The sequence below is a fragment of the Cervus elaphus genome, chromosome 20, assembly GCF_910594005.1.
Source record: "Cervus elaphus chromosome 20, mCerEla1.1, whole genome shotgun sequence".
NCBI classification, from domain to species: Eukaryota; Metazoa; Chordata; class Mammalia; order Artiodactyla; family Cervidae; genus Cervus; species Cervus elaphus.
Window position 1 is genome coordinate 72,754,331 of NC_057834.1, and position 22,562 is coordinate 72,776,892.

Here is a 22,562-nt window from a genome sequence, read left to right on the forward strand (position 1 = left end):
GGGTAGGGAAGGACCTTAAATCATACACCATTTTATACCAACTTCTTTGTGAAGGTGTTACTCTGCTCCTTGGTGAAATGAAGGAAAACAATTTTTCAAAGTCCAAGAAAGAGAAGGGTAACTAAAAATGTGTGACAGGACCACACCTTCCTTCCCTCAGTTTGTTCTCCAACTACCACAGGAGAAGGATGGCACAGTCAGAAGCTACATTTTCTCCTTCCAACATTTGAAAATATGCCCAACAGACTCAGGATATGGTAGCGGCAGTCAGCTATGCCATTTGCCTTATACCAGCCACTCAATGATAACAACTTACAAGGAAGAGCATGAAGTGGTATCTACCAGCCTTCCACTTTCTGGGTTGAGCTTTATGCTCAAGCAGCTTCAGCTCTGATGAGTACATTAGTAAGGTCTCTTTGGGAAATTCTGTTATCAGCCAAAGTTGATAATTAAACAATAATCTTTATTAGGATACTGGTAACATAGGCAATTTTCTTTCAATGTCACGTATAGAAGGAACATCTCTGTATTTGTAATGTAGTTAATATTCACACTAATGAGCCTGGATAATTTTCTAGCAATTGTATTTAGCTATAAGGACATGGACTCAGTACACATGTAGGCTTTAAGGAACCAATTTTATCAAATACAATGCATTAAGAAAATCATACCATCAAAAGGGTAGATAGCTTTGCAGTGTCCAATAGCAGGCAAGGGATCATCATCTTCAAACTCATCATCAAACTCACTGTGGTGGCCATGCTGTTGGGGTGGTCCACGAACTTCTTGGTTTGCATCATCAGTGTAACTTCCCTCAGGACTATAAAACAAAATTATCTCTCATCAAGTATCACAAAGATGGGAACTTTATATATTACCTACAAACTGATCTCCACAAGATCAATTCAGAGAATCAAAAATCAAAGACACGGTTCCCAATTAAGCCTTTATTTTCTTAAATGTTGAAATGTGTGTGTGTGCATGGCTTCTAATTCAAAATGCTTCTTGCTAGATTTCCTGAAATTAAAAAAATTAAAGATAATAATGTTCTAGGCACATAACATGTACTTAGTAAATATGTCTCATTATCACTGGGTCCAGAGATAAAATGGAAAAATGTCATGAAAAGTTGGATTTTATCATCTCAGATTCAAGAGGGATGAAGGAATTTACCCACTGTTTTTGCTAAGAAATTTCTTAGAGGATCTAAATTTCTTAGAGGATCCACCCAGACCAATGTTCAGTTCACAGGCTTCAGGTAGAGTTGCTCTGCCCTGGCTCCAGAGGATCCATCTTAACAGAGAACGTGCATGACCAGAGTGAACAGCTCACACGAGGGCATGTAACTAAGATATAAGAGATGAACAGACTGTTGTTTGGGATTATTGAAAGAGAAATTCCCTTCCTTTTCCACTGGACCCGAACCTAGAGAAATATGAGCTTACAGTTTTAGAAGATCACCATACAGAGGACTGTACAAAAAAGATCTTCACGATGCAGATGATCACGGTGGTGTGATCACTCACCTAGAGCCAGATATCCTAGAATATGAAGTCAAATGGGCCTTAGGAAGCATCACTATGAACAAAGCTAGTGGAGGTGATGGAATTGCAGTTGAGCTATTTCAAATCCTAAAAGATGATGCCATGAAAGTGCTGCACTCAACATGCCAGCAAATTTGGAAAACTCAGCAGTGGCCACAGGACTGGAAAAGGTCAGTTTTCATTCCAATCCCAAAGAAAGGCAATGCCAAAGAATGCTCAAACTACCGCACAATTGCACTCATCTCACACACTAGTAAAGTAATGCTCAAAATTCTCCAAGCCAGGCTTCAGCAATACGTGAAGCGTGAACTTCCAGATGTTCAAGCTGGATTTAGAAAAGACAGAGAAATCAGATTCAAATCGCCAACATCTGCTGAATCATCGAGAAAGCAAGAGAGTTCCAGAAAAACATGTATTTCTGCTTCATTGACTATGCCAAAACCTTTGACTGTGTGGATCACAATAAACTATGGAAACTTCTGAAAGAAATGGGAATACCAGACCACCTGACCTGCCTCTTGAGAAACCTGTATGCAGGTCAGGAAGCAACAGTTAGAACTGGACATGGAACAAGACACTGGTTCCAAATAGGAAAAGGAGTACGTCAAGGCTGTATATTGTCACCCTGCTTATTGGACTTATATGCAGAGTGCATCATGAGAAACGGTGGGTTGGAAGAAACACAAGCTGGAATCAAGACTGCCAAGAGAAATATCAATAACCTCAGATATGCAGATGACACCACTCTTATGGCAGAAAGTGAAGAGGAACTAAAAAGCCTCTTGATGAAAGTGAAAAGAGGAGAGTGAAAACGTTGGCTTAAAGCTCAACATTCAGAAAACTAAGATCATGGCATCCGGTCCCATCACTTCATGGGAAATAGATGGGGAAACAGTGGAAACAGTGGCTGACTTTATTTTGGGGGGCTCCAAAATCAATGCAGATGGTGACTGCAGCCATGAAATTAAAAGATGCTTACTCCTTGGAAGCAAAGTTATGACCAACCTAGAGAGCATACTAAAAAGCAGAGACATTATTTTGTCAAAAAAGGCCCATCTAGTCAAGGCTATGGTTTTTCTAGTAGTCATGTACAGATGTGAAAGTTGGACTATAAAGAAAGCTGAGCACCAAAAAATTGATGCTTCTGAACTGTGGTGTTAGAGAAGACTTTTGAGAGTCCCTTGGACTGCAAGGAGATCCAACCAGTCCATCCTAAAAGAGATCAGTCCTGGGTGTTCATTGGAAGGACTGATGTTGAAGCTCAAACTCCAATACTTTGGCCACCTCTGCGAAGAGTTGACTCATTGGAAAAGACCCTGATGCTGGGAAAGATTGAAGGCAGAAGGAAAAGGGGACGACAGAGGATGAGATGGTTGGATGGCATCACCGACTCAATGGACATGAGTTTGGGTAAACTCCGGGAGTTGGTGGACAGGGAGGCCTGACGTGCTGCAGTTCATGGGGTTGCAAAGAGTTGGACACGACTGAACGACTGAACTGAACTGATATAGAGTCTTAAAATGAAGTTAACACAGTGGAAGGAAGAACTGTGAAGTGGAAATGGAAAACTGAAGATATCATCTGAATTCCTAGATGAAGCTCTCCCTAAAGTTAATCAATAAAATCCCTTTTCTGTTTAAGTCAGTATGGGTAGAGGATTCATCCTGTCACTGAAAATCAAAAGACTCCTAGGAAAATTGATTTCCAGTTAATCACATTAACAGGAAGTTAGTAACTAAGAAAATCCAAAAGAGCAGGCAATCCAAAGGCACTTTTTCGATAAATTTTTACTTCAAAAGAGAAAAATGTTAATTTTGCCGAAGAATCAGATGACTGAGATTTTAATAATGGTAAAATTTGCCTGATTAGATTTTGCAGTATTTCCAGTATGTCTGGAAGCTAAATTCTTAATAACACAAACCAGAGAGATTAGATTCTTTTAATCTAGGTTTTACCTAAACAAAAACCCATTATTGCTTAAGGAAATGTACTCTTTCAAAAAGTGATAATGGAAAGGAAGAGGAATTAACATCTACTACCAGGTATTTTACTGTTAGGTGCTTTGTGTACATTATTTCATTCATTACTAATAACCCTGAATGACAGGTATTTTAATCTTTATTTTATATTTTAGGAAACAGAGACTTAGCACTAAAAATGAATTTGCTAAATGTGAAGGGAAGGGATAAATCAGGATCTTAGGATTAACACACACACAACACTACTATATATAAGATAGATAACCAACAAGGATCTACTGTATAGCATAGGCAGCTCTACTCAATATTCTGTGATAACATATATGAGAAAAGAATTTGAAAATGAATATACGTATAACCGAATCACTTTATTGTACATCTGAAACTAACACCATAAATCAACTATAAGCCAATAAAATTTTTTTAAAAAATCAATTTCCTCAAATTACAATGTAATTAGGTATAAACCAATTATTGATACTAGATCTCTCAAATTCTTCTGAGTCCAAATTTGTTGGATTTTATTATAAGGGGGTGGGGTGGTGGGGCGGAAATATTACCCAAAGGGAGAAAATGTCACAAATGGTCTGAAAACATGGAAACTTAGTAAAATGTCTTTTGGAAGCTCTGATCCAATCTAGCAATATGCACTTTTTTTCTTTACAAAACTTTTGAGTAATTTGACAGTTAAATTTTTCTTTGGTGTAAGCTACCCAACTCCATCTAAACTTTCAGGCAATCTTCCTAGGTCTGAGGAGACCATGCCTCCAGACTATAGCTCCCAGAATTTTCCAAGTTCCTATCTCTGTTTTCAGATGCGTTACAAACTAGAAATGAGTAGCAAAATAACATCTCATAATTCACCTGTAGCTAACGTAAAGAAAAGAAAATTATTTAGGTTCAAAGACTGAGTTATTAAAAGCCAAACTTATCAAATTAGGAAAAAAAGAGAACTGTCCAAAATTTAGGACAAAAGAGAAAAGTCTGGGGGTGGGGGGAGAAAAAATACAAATAAAATGCAAAAAATAACCTTTCTCGTCCCTGTGTTACAAGATGATTTATGTCACTGCTATGTCTTCTGTCTCCTCTTCCACCTGTTTTGCCTTCAACTTCAGAAAGCCAAGCCTTAGAGGGAAAAACAAGTAAAACCGAGCTCAGTAAATATATTTTAAAGCTCATAAGATATTCTACATTGAAAATGTGATTTGAGCCTTTATTATTTATTATCTAATTCTTAGAGAAGGGAAATCTTTATTTCAATTTGGTCAGTGATCAGTGTTACAGCTGATTAAAAATAGTATAAATAGTTCAATGAGAGGCTAATTCTAAAGATGATACCTTACTTTTACATTATAATGATGCCTTACTTTTAGATTATAAATGCTACAAGAAAATATTTGAGGATAATTCTAGCAAGAACCAATCTATCATAATGAAGTTATAAAAATGAACTTATCTTTGAAAACTGCTAAACAACAAATTTACCTCATTCTTGTGGATTTCCATTCGCAGGCGGTCAATATTATTCATGGTCTCTGCTAATTTAGGCTGCAAGCTCCCTGGGTCCCCCATTTGTGGATTCTTCTCATATACATCTTTCATTTTGTTAAGCGCTTCTCTGAAAATGAGAAGGAAGCCACAAAATTAAACATTCACTTCACATGTTTCCAGGTAAAAGAGTTTCATTTGATTCTGGGGACTCGCATGCAGCCTAATCTTAAGAGTCCTAGTTCTTTAACTTTAATCAAACATTACCTGATTAAAGATAATCTGCACAAAGTTGATCATGTATATACTGAATATTAGTAATTTATAGAGACAGTCTTTTAAAACATTTAGAATGTTTTTAAAAAAAGATTTCATGTCTCATTTCTTGCTTCCTAAATGAGATTATATAGATTTAATCAAGGGCTGGAAGAATATTTCCCAATATTCTTAAACTTATCATGTCCCAAAACAAAGTCACTACATCCCCCCATCCAGACACATTATTCCACTGGTGTTCCTTATCTTACTTCACAGCATCGTCATCCTCCCAACTCATCTATACCACCTCTCTCTAAACTCACATCATTCATCCTCTTCACTTCTCCAATCTTACCACTGTAGATTATGCCTCAATTAGCTCTCCTGGACTCTTAACATCTGACATTACTAACATCCCCTAATACTCTTTTCTTCCTTGATTTCCTGGAGGTAGTGCTCGCTTCGGCAGCACACATACTAAAATTGGAACGATTTCTTGGAGGTAAATTTTCTTTTTCCTTCCTTTCACCTTTATCTCATTTCCCTCACTGGCTTCTTCCTTTTTTCTGTTCATTCTTAAGTGTATTTCATAAAATGACAGATTTCTTCTCGTCTCATCTTACAGTCCTTCTTTTTAAGGATGATCTCATTGCTTTGTTTTTTCCAGTTTCACTGAGACATAATTGACTACTTTAATATCACCTATCTTCAGATGATTCTCAAATATGAATTCTTCAATCGCTCATGTTAGAGTTTAAGCTTCAATTTTATCTTCAGTGTAATAGCAGATATAAGTTACCAATCACTGTAATAACCCTTTATTCATCATATATAAATTTCTATATTCACTAAAGTAAAACTGAACTAAAAGAAACTCTTTATGAAGTTGAAAAAAAATTAAAGCTATGAGTAAATGAATCTGCAGTGTGAGTAATCAGTTTTCCAACATTTCTGCTGCAAACAAAGTAATTTCAGCCTCAGATTTCTATTGAGCTCCATTTACATAGCAAAGCAAAACAAGTTATCAAAGTATATACCCTTGATAATAAATCAAAACTATCTTGAAATTTTATGGAAGACATAAACATACACTATTAGCATCCAATAAGTAATCTGAACCTAAGAAACTCTCTAACATTTCAGTTTAAAAATATGACAGAGCAATCACACAATTTTCCAAAATTTAGGAGTGTGTTTTTCCCTGAAAAGATATTTCAATTAGGATGTATAATTTTTAAGCCTTTTATACCGCACATTTAAACATATCATTCATATTAGACTCTGAAAGGAATAATAGAGAGGACTTTATGGGAAAATACTTTTGATCTGATTCTTTTTGTAGTTCTCTGTTAAGCTCATCAATGCGCTGCTGTAGTTTTTTACGTCTCTGTTCTGGTGGCAGATGACTGAAATCTTCTAGTGCTGGGCCCTGAAAAGAGAATCTAAATCATTATAAAAAATATTTTCATGAAATTTTATTTCTAAAATATACCTAAAGAAAGAATATATATCAATTTTAATTTCAAATTAGCCCAACGACTCCTTTTAAGAAAAAGAAATCTACATATGTATGTACATGTATGTTAATTAAAATAATCGTACTGAAGAAAGAGTTCAGATTCCAGTCACTTTATAAAATCATGAAATAGAATAGGTAAAAATATCACCAGATACAGGTAACTGGTTATTACCAGTATAACATTATATTCAGGTCTTGGCAGAGTTAAATACAGATGAACCTTCTTACAGCAACAACGACGAAATGGAAACACATAACATTTCTCACCTATACAAAATATTTTATATATAACATATTATACCACATTCCCAAATCAAATCTATTGCCATGACAGTAAGGATATAACAAATGTTCAGACTGTAAATATTAAAAGTTTATATAACCGAGTCCATTAAGCAACTTACCTCATAAAGGCAAACTAACTAATGAAAAATATTTTAATGTTACACAGTCTTTGAGTGATTACACTTATTAAACCATTCATTAGGACCAAAACATACTTGATCAATAAAAAATAAAGGTAGAACTATCCACTGTGTGAAATGTAAGTCAAAATTATATTCCAATAAGGGATTTATTTTCAATTATCCCTCTGTACAACCATACCTCAGTTCTTGAAATAGAGATATAATCCAAAGAAAGACAAAATCCTTATTTAGGAAGGATCCTCAATGTCTGAAAATTTTTAATGTTTTTATATTCAAGAAAACTATATCATTTAAGAAAACATTCTAGTACTTAGATGTAATTTGTGATTCAAATGATGTCTTTCTCCTCTTAAATGTTAATCATGTCATTGTTACCTTAGGTATCTTCTTAGAGATGACACAACTACATCCAATGTTAGCAACTATTGATTCTGTTTAATATAAGCCCATATTTATGTAAGATTTTACATACTCAAAAATTGATGACAACTATTACTCTTCATTTTTATTTTAAAAATGGGGATTTTAAGAACATATAAGTTCAATTTTTTAATTGTTGCTGAAATAAGCTCCCACAACAAATGCATCCTTGCTCTTTGAGCCATTTATGCCTATAACATAGTTAAACAGCTTTATTTCATCATCTGTGTTTCTCTTACTTTTAAAAAATAAAACTCACTTTCCAGATAATACACGATTAAATATAACATTTAATTCATAACAAAACTTTCTGCAAATGACCTGAACATTACAGATATTCAATAAGCCTGCCTTGAAAAAAAGAGGACATCTTTCCTAAGTGACTTTTGTTTTTCAATCTATCAGTCACCAGAAATAAAAATCCATCAATCACAAAAAATCTGATGTAAATAAACAAATGGCAAAATTCCCTACAAAGTGCCTTTAAATTTAGGGGTCAATTACAAATATAAGTTGTCAGATTTAATCTAATCTGGGGTACAAGTACAATAGTTTGAAAACTATTATATTGTGCCAAAGATAAAAATATAAAGAAATGAAAAGTTATATTTTAATATGGTTTTGTTGGCAGTATTGTAATAAATTCACAATTACTTTAGAAGTAAATCTTCCAGATTTCTTTTCACTTATCTGTAATGAAAGTGTTCTCAAATTTATTAACAATAGCTAGGCACTTGAATCTCTAATATCCCATTTTGACATTATAACATATTCCTTTATAGAATATGAGAACTAAACTCACTCTATTTCCTATGGCTGTAAAGAAGACTCTGAGACATTAAAAAACCTCTTCTACTACATGGTAATTCATAAAAGGTCAAACTGCAATAGTGTGAAAAAGTCTGGTATGTTTTCCAAAAATGAGAAACTATGTAAACACCCAATAATTTTTATGTTAGGTCTTCACAATGCAGTTTCATTAATTTGTTTGAAACATATGTATAAAGGAATAATACACATGCACACATACACACACACACACACACACACACACACACACACGATATTTAGGTTATTTGCACTTTTATCCCCATTCAAGTAGTAGACAGAAAGCACTGACTAATGAAACTAGCAGGAAATCTTTCTTACTTTTTGGAAAATCTAATGATTTTTGTGATAAACTACAAATCAAACTTACATGATCTTTCTTTTTATAAAGAAAAATCATTTTTATTTTTCCTTTTGTAAAAACATAAACTTTTGTTCCACCATGTAACTTTTAAAATGATGTTTAATTTTTTCTCTGTAACATGAAAAGACTCCACCCAATAACATTTAGGAGCCTAATGAGTTACAGGTAACCACATTATTACTAAACTTTATGACGTCAGAGGTACTGGCATGTGTTGGCCTATGGACTATAGAAAGAAAAGACACACAGAGTAACATGTGGGGATGTACTTTACCACTTTGCTTTAAATTAAACGAAACAATGTTTTGTGATTATTTAATACTGGCACAGTATACAGATCAGCACATAAGGCTTACCATCTTCACCGACCACTGAATAGTTCAATGGAAAACAGAAAGAAATGGTATATTATTCACATGAAACCATAATACAGAAGATGCAATAACTTATACTGTTTTTTTTTTACGATATTAAAATATATCATGTACACTTCACAATCCAAACAATTATGCCAGAAAAACAACTGTAACCACATTTGGGGGAAAAGTAAATTACTTGCAAAAAAAAATATACACTGATGATAATGGGCAGATATTTTCTAAGTGCAACTAAAACTCAAAAGTAAATAGTAATGACTTTATCAGTAATCATGTATTTTCTTCTTTAAGAGAACTTTTACATAAGTGGATTTCACATATACAGCTCTTTATTCTCAAAATCCTAATGCTCAAAAAGTTGAACATAAAGATCTAATATTAGCCACTTAAAATAAATATTATATGTAGTACTAAAGAATGGAATACTCTTCCCAGTGCATTAAACATCATTGTCTGAATTTTTATAATTCAAAATATTGTTTTGAACTTGAATATGTCACGGGTAGGTAAGGGTAACATTTCTACTTTAGTTTTAAGAGTCTATTTTTAATGTACAGACACATTAAAAAACACACTATTATCAAAATAGTAATGAGTCACCTAGATTCATGTTTCCCATACATATTTGCTAATAGATAACAATATATGGGTTGAATTTTGCTTTGAAGATATAGCTTCTCTTTTTCAGTTTTCATTCTGAAATCCATACGCTTGAAAAGCAACACTAAAAATATATGTTTGATTTTTAGAAAACTGGTTAAAATTTATTCTTTCTGAAAATGTGACATAGCAGAGTCCTCTCATATTATGAATATATAAATATATATATATATATGCACTTATGTATGTATCATCCATGTTCTGTGGGTTCCCAGGGTTCTGCAACCGGCATTTCATCTGTCAAGCATCCCAACTAAACACACATGTACACAGGCATACGTGTGTGCGCACACCCACATACTCACACACACCGTGACTCATAATACCCAGGAGAACTTACAAAGTTTATCTTCACACTCATTGCATTTGTTTAGCAGTTTCTAAAATTTCTGTTTGTCCCTGTTTACTAAGTCAAGGTGTTTTAGAGAATATGGAGGACATCAGGTAGAATTTCACATAAAAATACAGATTTTAATAAATAGCTGAGAAAAATATCTACCCCTTATCGCTGATGAACTGGCCATATATATTAATGGTTACAATGATAAGAAAAGATGACATATGCTATCCATTATCTTTCCAAATTAAGCTTAACATTCTTTAGACTGTCAGTAGTTTCAGGGAACAAAAACCACAACTTTGCTATGACAAAATTCCTGTTAAGAAGATTAGAGTTTTATATTTTTATAAGATATTTATGATCTTCTATAAATATTATTAAAACAAAATCATATCAACAAGAAACAAAATAGGTAAATTATTTGAATTTGTCTTTTATGATAATCTCAAGCAGCTAAATTTCTAAGTGATACAAATTATTTTTCCAGTTTCTTTATTAATACAATTTAGAGAAAAGAGTAATATAGTTAAAACTGAAATATTAAATGTTTCAGTTTTTAGCTAACTTAGTTTTACTATTAATTAGAAAATAAGTTCACAGTTCTTTAGATTTGGGGATACAAAAACTCAAGTTTTTCGTAAATACTAGAAATACATTTTGTCTTTTTAAAAGCAATTCATGTTCAATAGAGAAATACTATACTGAAAATTTCACATACCTCCTATATCTTAAAAATTATACAAGGGAGCTAAAAAGGAAATCAGGCAATTCAAATTATTACGTGTATTTAACTTTAAGGTAGGAAAATCCTGAGAACAGTATTCTGGATAATAAAAGTTTACAAAAATGACTCTATAAGCCTATAAAATCATGAATAATTTAGACAGTAAACATGGACTTGCTAGATGGACTCACTACTGCTAGATAAATATATATATACTAAAAAAAAGGAGCACCCAGTAAGCACCAATGAAGTAGTTAGAATAAAAACTATTCATTTCTATAGCTTTTGAGTGTGCACTAAATATCTATTTAAGGTTAGATCTTGATGTCACAGAAGGAAATTATAGATCCTCATCCCTCAGAAAAAGTCTACCAGTACCACCATCAAATTAAAAAACATTGGTCCAATATAACATTTCTCATGTCCTTAAAGATAATGGAAACTGTAGGTTTTCTTAGAAAGAAATTATAAATTTTTATAAAAGCCAAAAGCAGATATTTAAGAAAAATGATGAAACAAATATAGCTCAAAACAAGAGTTTCTGATTTGAATGGTAGAACTCATCAGCTTTAATAAACCATAATTCTTTTCCAGTTTTATGGACTTATATGTAAATTCACGTAAAAACACATAAATGGTTTGTTAAAGCATATCTTCTTCCTTTTCTATATTGAGAAAATTCTTAAGTGGAAAGAAAACACAATTTTGAAATAGTATCTATTAAACTACCAAATATCAGTCAAAGCAGAAACTTCTCAATGCCAAGGTAATGAACTTTGCTTCCTGCTGTATTCTCCATTCTCCAGCTGGTTTGTCTATCATATCTTCTATCTTGCATACTGCTTTTTTCTTTGGCATGATAACTAATAATAAGTGCAACCATTGTGCCTACCTGGAATTAGCCTCCCTAGCCCAACAAATGTCCTAGTATTTAAAGCTGAAGCAATATGTGGAAATATAATAAATAATGACCACACAGACACTTTTAAGTTCAACAGTTATAAAATTCTACCTATGAATTTATTCAGTAACAATAAAGATGTCACTTATTTAAGCTTCTTTCTCCAGGGCTCACAGTTCTAACTAACTAAACTGTTTTCACAGCATTGTAAGCACTTCATATCCCTAAGACCATGCTGTGCAGGGTACTGTAACTGGCCCTGGGAGACTAGATATGCAGGATACCTGAGAGATTCCAAAAATATGGCTCCTAGAAATTACAAGTAGTAATTGCAATTTTTGATTACCATTGATTTCTGCAAAAGCATAATATTTAATGAAGTCTAAGTCATCACAAAGAAGAAAGATGGGAATTAATTCTACTCTCATAATTCAGGCAACAAAAATCCCATATATGGTTTCTTAAAGTCTTTTAAACAAGTGATAAGAGCTTTCAAAACTGATTACAGGCACCTGTAGTGCCTACAAGCATAACACAGACTCATTCACAGGGAGTTTCAGAATGGCATGAATTAACCCATAATAACATTCATACACAGAATTAGGAAAGGTAATGCAAAGAAGTTCAGGTCATTACCGGAAAAAAAAGGAAGTCCCAAAAAGAATGTAATACACTGGGACATTTCTGCTGCATTGTTAACACCAATTAGCTTGTCATACTGTTTTAATAGAAAAGTAAATAATAATATAATATTGCCCTATAAGATATGTATCTTGTTCTACATGTGGCCAAAAGAGAAACCCAACTAAAGCAATTTAAAGATAGATAGGGTTACCAAAGAGTGAGAAACATATAGGCTAGACAGAGAAGGAAAAAGAAAGGGGAGAAAGGCAGAAAGGAAGGCAGTAGCATCAGGGAGAGGCGAAGGAGAGGGACTGAAAGTAAAAGTGAGTCCAAGAGTGAGTGCAACGCTGTTAACAACTAGACTTCTTATGACACTAACAAACTCCCAACTATCAAAGTTCTCATCTGTGGGTTATCACACCTAAAATTTTTATATGTCTAAACAAATGCTCATACAAATCTCCTAAATTGATCTAAATCACGAGCTATGAATATTACAACCATGCCCTTCAAATCAGATCTTAAACAACAGAAATTAGTCTAACAATGAATTAACACTAATTTATCAGTAGTATTTAACAGTTGTTGCTAAGAAACAGTTTAGTATTTGTTTTTCACTATCCTAAAATTTTTCATTTGCAGAGTATCTTTGTGTTAGTCTTTCAGTCGTGTCTGACTCTTTGCAACTCCATGGACTGTATCCACCAGGCTCCTCCATCCATGGGATTTTCCAGGCAAGAATACTGGAGTGGGTTGCCATTTCCTTCTCCAAGAGATTCTTTAGTTACAAGTAAATGACAAAGGCTCGCTTATGGGGAAATAAATGAAAATTTTGGTAAAAAGATATTTTTTTTTTTAGTTTAAGAAAACAAATTCCATGTATCCATTACTCAATAAAATCTAGTATTTTTATAGGCTTTATAACTTATACAATATACTTTGTAATATATATTATTTTAATTTGATCTATAATCTTGATTATTTAACATGCCTGTCTTTGATTTTTTTTATTTAACTATTGGCAATTGTGTTTTATGTTTCTGAAAGTAGGGCAATTAAAATTAAAATAGAATTTTATTTTTTTTGCCAACAAAATAATACTTTATAAAATTCACAGAAGTCATCATTAGTGACAGATTATTACATGAATAATTTCAGTGACAAATTACTGAAAGTCTTAAAAATGTAAATACATTACAAGACAATGGTGGACATATGACTTCACATAAACAAAAAGAAAAAAAATAGCTAATATGATTGTACCCAGCACCCTCTTTATAATACCATTCTTTTATGGTTGAGCATTTCAAATGTTATAAAGAGGAGTTGTTTTTAACTTGAGGGCAGCTATACTTAATTCTGTAGTGTTTTAAACTATATATTTATAGGAGAGAGCCTTATAATGAGGGTGGAGAGTATTAAAAGCCACACCACACACACAATAGGCCATCATGCATTTTAACCCATGATTAAACTTACCCCTCTTTTGAGACTTCTGAAAGAAGGAATTCTGGGCTTGCCTGTTTTTATTTCATTCATACAATAATGCACGGGCTCAATGGAGAATGTGAGAAACTGGGACCCATTGGGAGTACTGGAAGTGAGTAAACTAGCAGGGGCTAGGGGTGGGGACTGTGGCTAATACGGAAATAAAGAGAGGAGTCAATAAGCCAAGTGTGCACAGCTCTTTTCCTAAATGAAAACTCTATTTTTGGCAACATACTTTTTACAAAATATATCTCAAATAGTTTTCTGTAAAAATATTATAAGAAACTTAACACAGTTTTGCCAAAACTGTCATTTTAAAGTCAAATGTACTTTTAAAAATGTACCGTTTCATTTGATCACTTTTTTACAAGCTGACAGACTGAAAATACAGAGTGTACAAATTATAAGGTTAGAGAGAGCAATATGACCTAGATTAAGAAAATCTCTTTTGATTTCTAGATTATTAAAACCGCCTAGTCAGTCACACTTAACCTATACTTGTCAGAGATAACGGCAGAAGCTATAGTTAACAGTATCTACACAGGCAGTGTCTATTAAAATAAAGCATTAAAACTGTAACTATTATCATAAACAAGCAAAAAAAATTCATTACATTTGTGGCTCTCCTCTCTGTTTCTATTTCATCCCTGTTTAAAAAAATTTTCAGTATTCCTTGTTTATCTAAGTTTTCCAAGCTACTCTGATCTGACTTAAAAAAGTCTCACCTCTCAACTTCTCGATGGAACAATGTTATGAAAAGCATAAATAAAGCTTGAATTAATTATAATTGTGCTCTTAAAGATATTTATAGGTATATTATAATTTGAGTTAAATGTTATCTAAATTCATATGTCAAGAGCAGAAAAATGAATTAAAATAATCAAGTATATTTTAACAAATACAGAATATCAGATTATCTATTCTCCTACTGATAACGACACTTTATAGCCATTAAATTGATAAGAAGATTAAACACTCGTTTATTCCATTTGCTCACTGACTGAGCTACATTTATCTAAAATAAGCACAAGAAGTTAAGGGAGAGACTCTCTTAATAAACTAGAGATTTTTTAAAACTTCAAATAATTACACGCATTGAGCCCTTCCCATTAAATATGCACATGGATGATAAAAAATATTCACACAGATGATAAAAATAACCGTTAGCATGATCTATAAGACCTAATTTGACATTTATTTTTGCTGTGATCAATCATTCCAGTTGAGAACTGCAATTTCAGTGATCTCACAGTCATGATTCCTAAAAAATCTGAACTGAAACTACATACAAATGAAATTTCAAAAGTATATAATTTAAGAGATACTAACAACTTATCTAATATTTTTACTCATTATTAAATGATGTTAAATTCAGAAATAATTTTTTATTATCAAGGTACAAAATTCTAGGTCTCTACTAAGTGAAAAGTTAATTGAATCATTCAAATAAAAATATTTATTCTCTATTAGTAGTAAACCATTATCCATCCAATACCTACATTATTTTAAATGACAGACTAGAACAAAATCATCAGCACAGAAAAATTTATGACTTTTACCTTTGGCTTCTTTCCAAAGAGCCACAACTTGCCCTTGGCCTTTCCTACTGTGGTTTTGGCATCCACCTTTCCACTTTCCTGTTTGGATGCACTGATAGTCCCATCAGAAATGGTTCTATAAATATGCTGACTGTAATCTTCAAATGGAAAGTCTCCGGGAGGTTCAAATCCGGACTTAAAGGAGTCTACTACCATCTGAGAGTCCTACACACAAGAATAGTACCATATTAGCTTCCAAAATCTTAAATCTATGTCAGAAAACAACAAATAAAAATTTAAAGAAATAATTCTACAATACTTATTAAAGGTTCAAAATGAATAATTAATTCCTGTGAATATGAAATAACCCCTAAATACTTTAATTCCTATAAAAAATAATTCATGAACAAATGACTACTTCATTAATTTGTAATAGTCATGGATGTTTTCACTCCATAGCTTTAACCCACTGAATTTCATCTTGAGTAGTTAGCTGATATTTAACATCTAACTGACAAAAAAGAGGTTACTCTCAAGTAGAAATTCCAAGTTTTAAAGGAACAAGTTTTTGTTTTACAGAATAGAGGAAAGGGTGTCTAACTGTAAAAGAGGGTAGGAGACAAGCAGAAAGGCTTCCATTTACCCAACAGGGGAAAGGATAAATAAAATATATTAAAGACATACTTGGAAATATTAATAGAGCAATGAAGATCTCACAAACAGTAGAGTGCAAAAAGTAACTCTGAAATTGTAAAGCTCAGCACCATTTACCCAAAACCGTAAAGCTCACGTAAGTAGAATATGCTAGTTTTGGATATACATATACCTCTATCTGAATGTTTTACTGACACTTTAAACTCATTAGTTTCAAACTGAATTCTTTACAAACTCCTCCCGCACTCCAACCACCTCTATTTTATTCCCTATTTCTGCTGATAGTACATTTTGCCTATCATTTAAGTCAAAAGTCATCCTTAAGTTATACCTTACTTTTTTTTTGTCACTAATGCCACCCACACCAATCATGTGCTAAAGGGTAAGAACAGGTTGAGAGGAGGAGGGACCTAACTATGTTTCTAATCTTGGATCCGTCACACCAAGATGTAGCTTTGAACTCCCAATTAAAGACCCCCCAAATCTTTTTTTTCTTAAATTTAAGTCAGAATTCTGTTACAGAAAAGATCCTGACTCATACAAAACCAACCTGCTGTGAAGACTAAAATATGTAGTACCTATTTTGCACTCCCCAAACATTGGTTCTCCTCTCTTTCTCTTCTCTCATATCCTCAGTTTCTGAGTCATTAAATCAACATTTACTGAAAAATAACCGGGTCCGAGACCTTTTCTAGACCTTACTCAAGATATAATAATAAAATTTATTTCTTCAAGAAGAGCAGGGCTTCTTTTTTCTTTTGATGGAATAATAACTTCAAATTATCTTTAGAACCAGATCAGAAGAATTAAAATATCTTAAGACTTTTTGCCAGAAAGACAATACAAAGAAAGTCAATTTCTTTTAACCTAAATCGGACTGAAGAAATAGGTAATGAACAGAAGAAAGGGGAAAGAGAGGGATGGTCTGGGAGTTTGGAGTTAGCAGATGCAAACTATTATTATCTAGAATGGATAAACAACAAGGTCCTGCTGTGGAGCACAGGGAACGATATACCCTGTGATAAAGCATAATGGACAAGAATAGAAAAGGAACATATACACGTGTATAACTGAGTCATTCTGCAGTACACAGGGACTGGCACACGCTGTAAATCAACCATACTCCCATTTTTTTAAAAAAAAAAGTGATAAATGGGTAATGAAATGGATTCAGGGTCCAGGTTGACATGATGATTCTAAAACAAGGATGTTGGCTGAGGCTCAGTGTGTATACCCTGATGACTGCAGCCTCCATGAGAAGGGCTTCTTGAAGGCAGTTACTTCTACCCACAAGGCCCTCCTTTCTTTTCTCTCATGGGCCATCATTCATATACTACTCATGGTTCAGAATGCAACTCAAATGCCAACTCTTCTGGCTACAAGCAACTCTTATAACTCTAGATCTGACCATTTCCTTCTTTAAACTTCCACTAGAATAATAGTTTAAATAATGATACTATAATAGAGTTTGCAACATACAGTTTACAGGTTAGTTATACTCTTGGAATAGAACTGGAAAATTAGTGGGGAAAAGAAAGAGAAGCATTAGAACTCTTCTAAATGATTAGAACTTTAGTGTTTAAAGTGATCCTTACATCCTGAAGGAGTCTAATGTATAGCCAGACTTACTTCTACAGAATATAACTTAAAATCAATAATCCATCAATTACTTCCCCCCTCCCAATCCATTTCGTTAATTTAAATCAAGTACATTATTCAAATTATAAAACACTTACTCTTCTTTCGTCAACTGATTTTGCTGCAAGAATCATTCCTTCCAAACACTTTGAAATGATAGGAATAACTTTCCGTTCTGAGTCTGCAAATCCTCTGTAACACTCACTAAGTTTAATAGTCCTTCGTTCATCCATTTCTTGCAGTTGCTAATAATTAGGAATTTTTTAAAAAAGAAAATTTACTTTTCTTTTCATTCTGAAGAAACTCCCTTCCAAAACAACAAACAAAAATCCCACAAAGATATCCCCTAACAGTTACACTGTTGTAAGTACCTTTTAACAAGTGCTACAGAGTGAAAGCACTTAAAACTTGAGGCCTGTGAAATAGCAAAAGAATAAAAATTCAAGGCTTAGTATATCCTAAAACCAGGTAACACCGGTTTTCAAACCTTATAAGGGACTCCCTACAGCTTATCAGCTCCCTGCTTCATACAACCTCTGCCTTTTATTCTTCAGTAAAGTTTCTTTTGAAAACAGAATTTTGATACTTTTTTTTTTTTCCAAGCAGCTGGCATACAACATATACAAGTGTGAGACTTTTAAGCCCTTAAAGTTAGTTCAGAACACTTTGCTAAGATCTGACTGGACTAAGAATTCACAGTCAACCACATACTAACAGGTACCCAAACCTACTACAGTCTACAGGTCACAGTGACTGTCAAAAGGTTGGGGACACAAGAGAAAAAACAAGAGGCTGCAAGGTCAAAGTGGTACATGCATGGGATCCCTATAATTCAAAAAATTCACTGGCACCTGTTATTAAGAATTATGCCAGGGCACATGAAGCCAAATAACTTAAAGGCAATTTTTGACACTTCCTATTTGTCAACAATGACCTTTCTTCTTTTTAAGAAGCAACTACACTGCTTAAGTCCCCTAACTCCTAACTATTTTTTCCTCTTTAATTACTTCCCAAAGCCTGGGAATTTATTTTGAGACTGGCATTTTCACAGAAGGACTGAACCCAGTAACACAAAGTGGCAAGACTGCTCCATAGCAAGGTCCAAACAAAAAGAGCAAGCCCCCAAACACAAAAAAAGCGGTGAATCTACAAATTAAGGTCTCCCTGGAATTTGAAGGCTTAGCTATTAAGTTTAGAAAAGCACTACAGAGTGAGGACTGGCTGACTAGATGCTCTGGATTAAACAACCAATATCTGATACTTTCTCTAGTCCATTACCTTTCACAATGCTTCCTTTGTAGTTCTATTAAGAGCTTCGCTGGGGCGGGGCGGGGGGGGGTGGTATTTGGACTGACACTTTTTTTAAAATTTTAGTTAGAGGCTCAGTATTTTACGACATTGTGGTGGTTTCTGCCATACGTCGCCATGCATCAGCCGCGGGCGTACATGCTGGACTGAAAAGCGCGCGCTTTCACACAAGCTCAGCTCTCCCAGGCACCACTTCTTTCAACACTGTTTCACTCAAGCCCTTTTTTCTAATTTCTCTTCTTTCTAGAATAGGCAGTAACATAATTTCACCTTCATGTAAATTCCAGGGTCTTTACCTGAGGGCTGTTTGGCAACTGCTAAATGATGATGGATGGAGTTTATAAGCCTGAATTACATTTATGATCTGACAGCTAGGAAGACAAGCAGGCAAAAACCAGGCTAGCAAATGCATTTCTTACAATTTATTTCTGCCATCTGGACTAACGCCAATGATCCTGTTATAGTGTCAAAGGCTACATCCAAATTCTAGATCAGTAGACTACAAAACAAAATTCCAATGAAGTCTCCCATCTCACAATACTTAATAATGTAGCATGAAAATTTATCTAGAAAATATCATTGTTTTACTGCATTATTTAATATACTACTATCAAACCTGTAGAAAAATTTGTGATTCAAAGCAAAAAAAAAATGACTTTTCACATCTATAATCAATCATAAATTTCTTATTACCAATTTTGATGAATCTAGAAACATTCTGACTGATGCTTGGCATTTTAAAGTTTTACATTTCAAGACTAGGTTTCTCAGATCTAAAATAAGGTTAATTTCATATCTCTAAATTTTACCTTGTAAATCTGAGGAATCACTACGTAGAAATGTTTGTGCTGTTCTCCATTAAAGTTTTGCAATTGTGCAGCATATTCGTTCTTATTTTCATCAGCCATATGCGTACGTAGATTCAACTGCTGTTTAGCCTAGAGGCAAATTGATCCAAATCATTACCAATGAGAAGAGGAGCAACAAAATCACAGTTAATTCATTTTTTAGAAGTTATACTAAAACTAGGCTTTTTCTAACTACTGATATCATTTAAAAGTAAAGGAGATGCTTACAGATCTTTTTTTATCTTTTAATTGAAGGAGAATTGCCTTCCAGAATTTTGTTGTTTTCTGTCAAATATCAACACGAATCAGCCATAGGTGTACATATGTCCCCTCCCTTATGGCCAGTCACCCTGTTGCAATATTCCCTTTCTCTTACTACAATAATAAGTCCTCTCCCTTGTAATAAACCATTCGAATAAAGTTTCTTCTTAACAAATGGGTTTTTCTAATTAAATAAATGACAACATTGTGGTTTATCAGTAAGCATTTAATCAGAAAAGGAAAAAACATCAGGAGTAATTTAGACAGTTACAAAGTTAGCAGTAAAACTTCTCTTCAAACATAATCCAGTTACATTCAACTCAGAACCACAATGAAACCAAGTAACAGTAAAAATATAATTTGGGGATAATGTAATGCTTAACAATACTTTCTATCTCTGTACAAAACAACAGATACTGATACTTTAAGGAATGCTTAATTAGAATATAGTTCTCTTTATCTCAAGCTCTTACAGAAATGCTTTTCCAATGAGTCACATTAATGCCACCTATATTAATAAGAACATTTGCATACAAACAACACAAATCATTAATTCCAGGTTTACTGGAGGTAATCTAAACAATTTTCTCAATTGCTTATAAATTAATAGAAAAAAAAAAACAAGAATTGAACTCTTTTCTCAGTATTCCAAACTCAGTTAATACTCAATATTCCAAACTCCAAATAAAGTTTCTCAGTATTCCAAGCTATAAATTGTTACATGAGACTTCTCTGAAAATAATAAAAGCACATTGTGAATACACTTCATTATTCTAATACCAGTTTTTATAACTGTAACCCCTAACTTTCTAACAGTAGATCCACAAGTTAGTTCTTCTGAACTCAGAAACAAACTGACTTACAGAAATACATGGTAGTCAAGATCTCAAATAAGTCCACAAATATCCATTTAATTCACGGTGTTCTTGAAGATAAAAATAAATAAGTACTATGGAAACTAAACACCATTGCCCAAAGTGTTTCTAAAGAAAAATACACTTCAAGTTCTAACCTGAGACTCTAAGAACACGTTCATTCACTCCTTTCCCTTTTCTCCCTCCTCCTACAAACTATGATGGAATGAAGGATTCCAAGTATTCCCTACCCACAATGGTTCTTTCTTTCAGGGGAGGCGCCTCCTGTTTCAAGTCACTGGCTATGATACCTAAAGCCTGGATGAAAGACGCCAACAGGTTATGAAAAAGTGTAAGACTAGAAACTAAGACAACTGACACCTTCTCTGAAATATTCTGGTTTCCCATCTACTGCCTTTGCTTTCTTTTTCTATTTTATATTGCATTAAATTTTTTTAAAAATTTAATTGTGGCAAAATACACAATACACATAATATAAAATTTACCCATCTTAATTATTTTTAAGTGTATAGTTTGATAGTGTTGTGTATATTCAGTGTTGTGCAACTGCCTTCCTTGTCTTTAGGAAGATACACTAATTGGCCTGCTCCCTCTTCACCTTTTGTTTTTTAATTTTATCAGTACTTACTTAAATCTACATTCCCTTCCCTTCCTAGATGCTGAAAACAGAGTTCCTCTACTCTCTAGATTCTAAAGTAAATCCTCACAGTTTTCCCAATTCTCTAATAATTAAAGGGGCTGCAAAAAGAAAAAAAAAAGGAAGTTATAAACATTAAAGTTCTGAACTAGTTAGGTCAAACTAACTAGTAGACATGGTATATCTAGATTTCAAGATGTATGACCAGTCTCTAAAGATATCTTTATAGACAGAAATGAATAAGCTAAAAATGAGAGTCCATTTAAACCTAATTTGTTTAGTACACAAACTATGTATTCAATTGATGTATCAGAAGAGTTCTTAAGGAGTCAGTGTCAACCAGCAAGGAAGACTCCCGACCCCCACATATAAAACTGTCTGTTTGCAAGTGTTGTGGTCCACATTTTTATCAAGTAATGCTAACACATTATGTGTATTACATGATGCCTAGAAGGAAATTAATATAGTGGGTGATCAAAATCAGGGATCCAAAAACCTTAACAGCAGGATCAAATCTAGTAATTGACATAGACGTAGCATATGCATTTAAAATGCCAACAGCACAAGTTCTGTCTGAGACACATGAACTTGTAACTCCTCATGTATGAAAAGACATGGGGGTCTCAGTTAACCATAAACTCAATGAAAGTCAATCCAAACAACCAATATACATTTAGGGTATAATGTATACCCTACCAAAAAAACCCCAAATACACAATATACATTTAAAGTATAACTGCCAAAAAACCAATATACATTTAGGGTGTAATTAATATAAATTTAGTTTTCAAAACAAGCAAGGTAAACAAACTCAGAGCTGATCAAATTGAACTATACCCCATTTGATACAACATATTTTAA

The 22,562-nt window shown here is 33.4% G+C and overlaps 1 protein-coding gene across 4 annotated transcripts in view; it reads right to left on the reverse strand.

Annotated features, from left to right (window-relative positions):
* Nucleotides 1-22,562, reverse strand: part of FNBP1L (formin binding protein 1 like) — a 112,864-nt gene that overhangs the window by 4,360 nt on the left and 85,942 nt on the right. For 3 of the 4 annotated variants that reach the window (XM_043875839.1, XM_043875837.1, XM_043875838.1), the window contains 7 exons: nt 19,890-20,018; nt 17,871-18,017; nt 15,502-15,705; nt 6,589-6,698; nt 5,009-5,141; nt 4,554-4,648; nt 672-820 (listed from right to left, as the gene is read on the reverse strand). In XM_043875839.1, coding sequence (XP_043731774.1) covers nt 672-820; nt 4,554-4,648; nt 5,009-5,141; nt 6,589-6,698; nt 15,502-15,705; nt 17,871-18,017; nt 19,890-20,018 — 967 coding nt within the window. Of the gene's footprint in view, nt 1-671; nt 821-4,553; nt 4,649-5,008; nt 5,142-6,588; nt 6,699-9,184; nt 9,200-13,933; nt 14,093-15,501; nt 15,706-17,870; nt 18,018-19,889; nt 20,019-22,562 lie in introns of all 4 variants that reach the window. The other variant, XM_043875840.1, reaches the window with a different exon arrangement.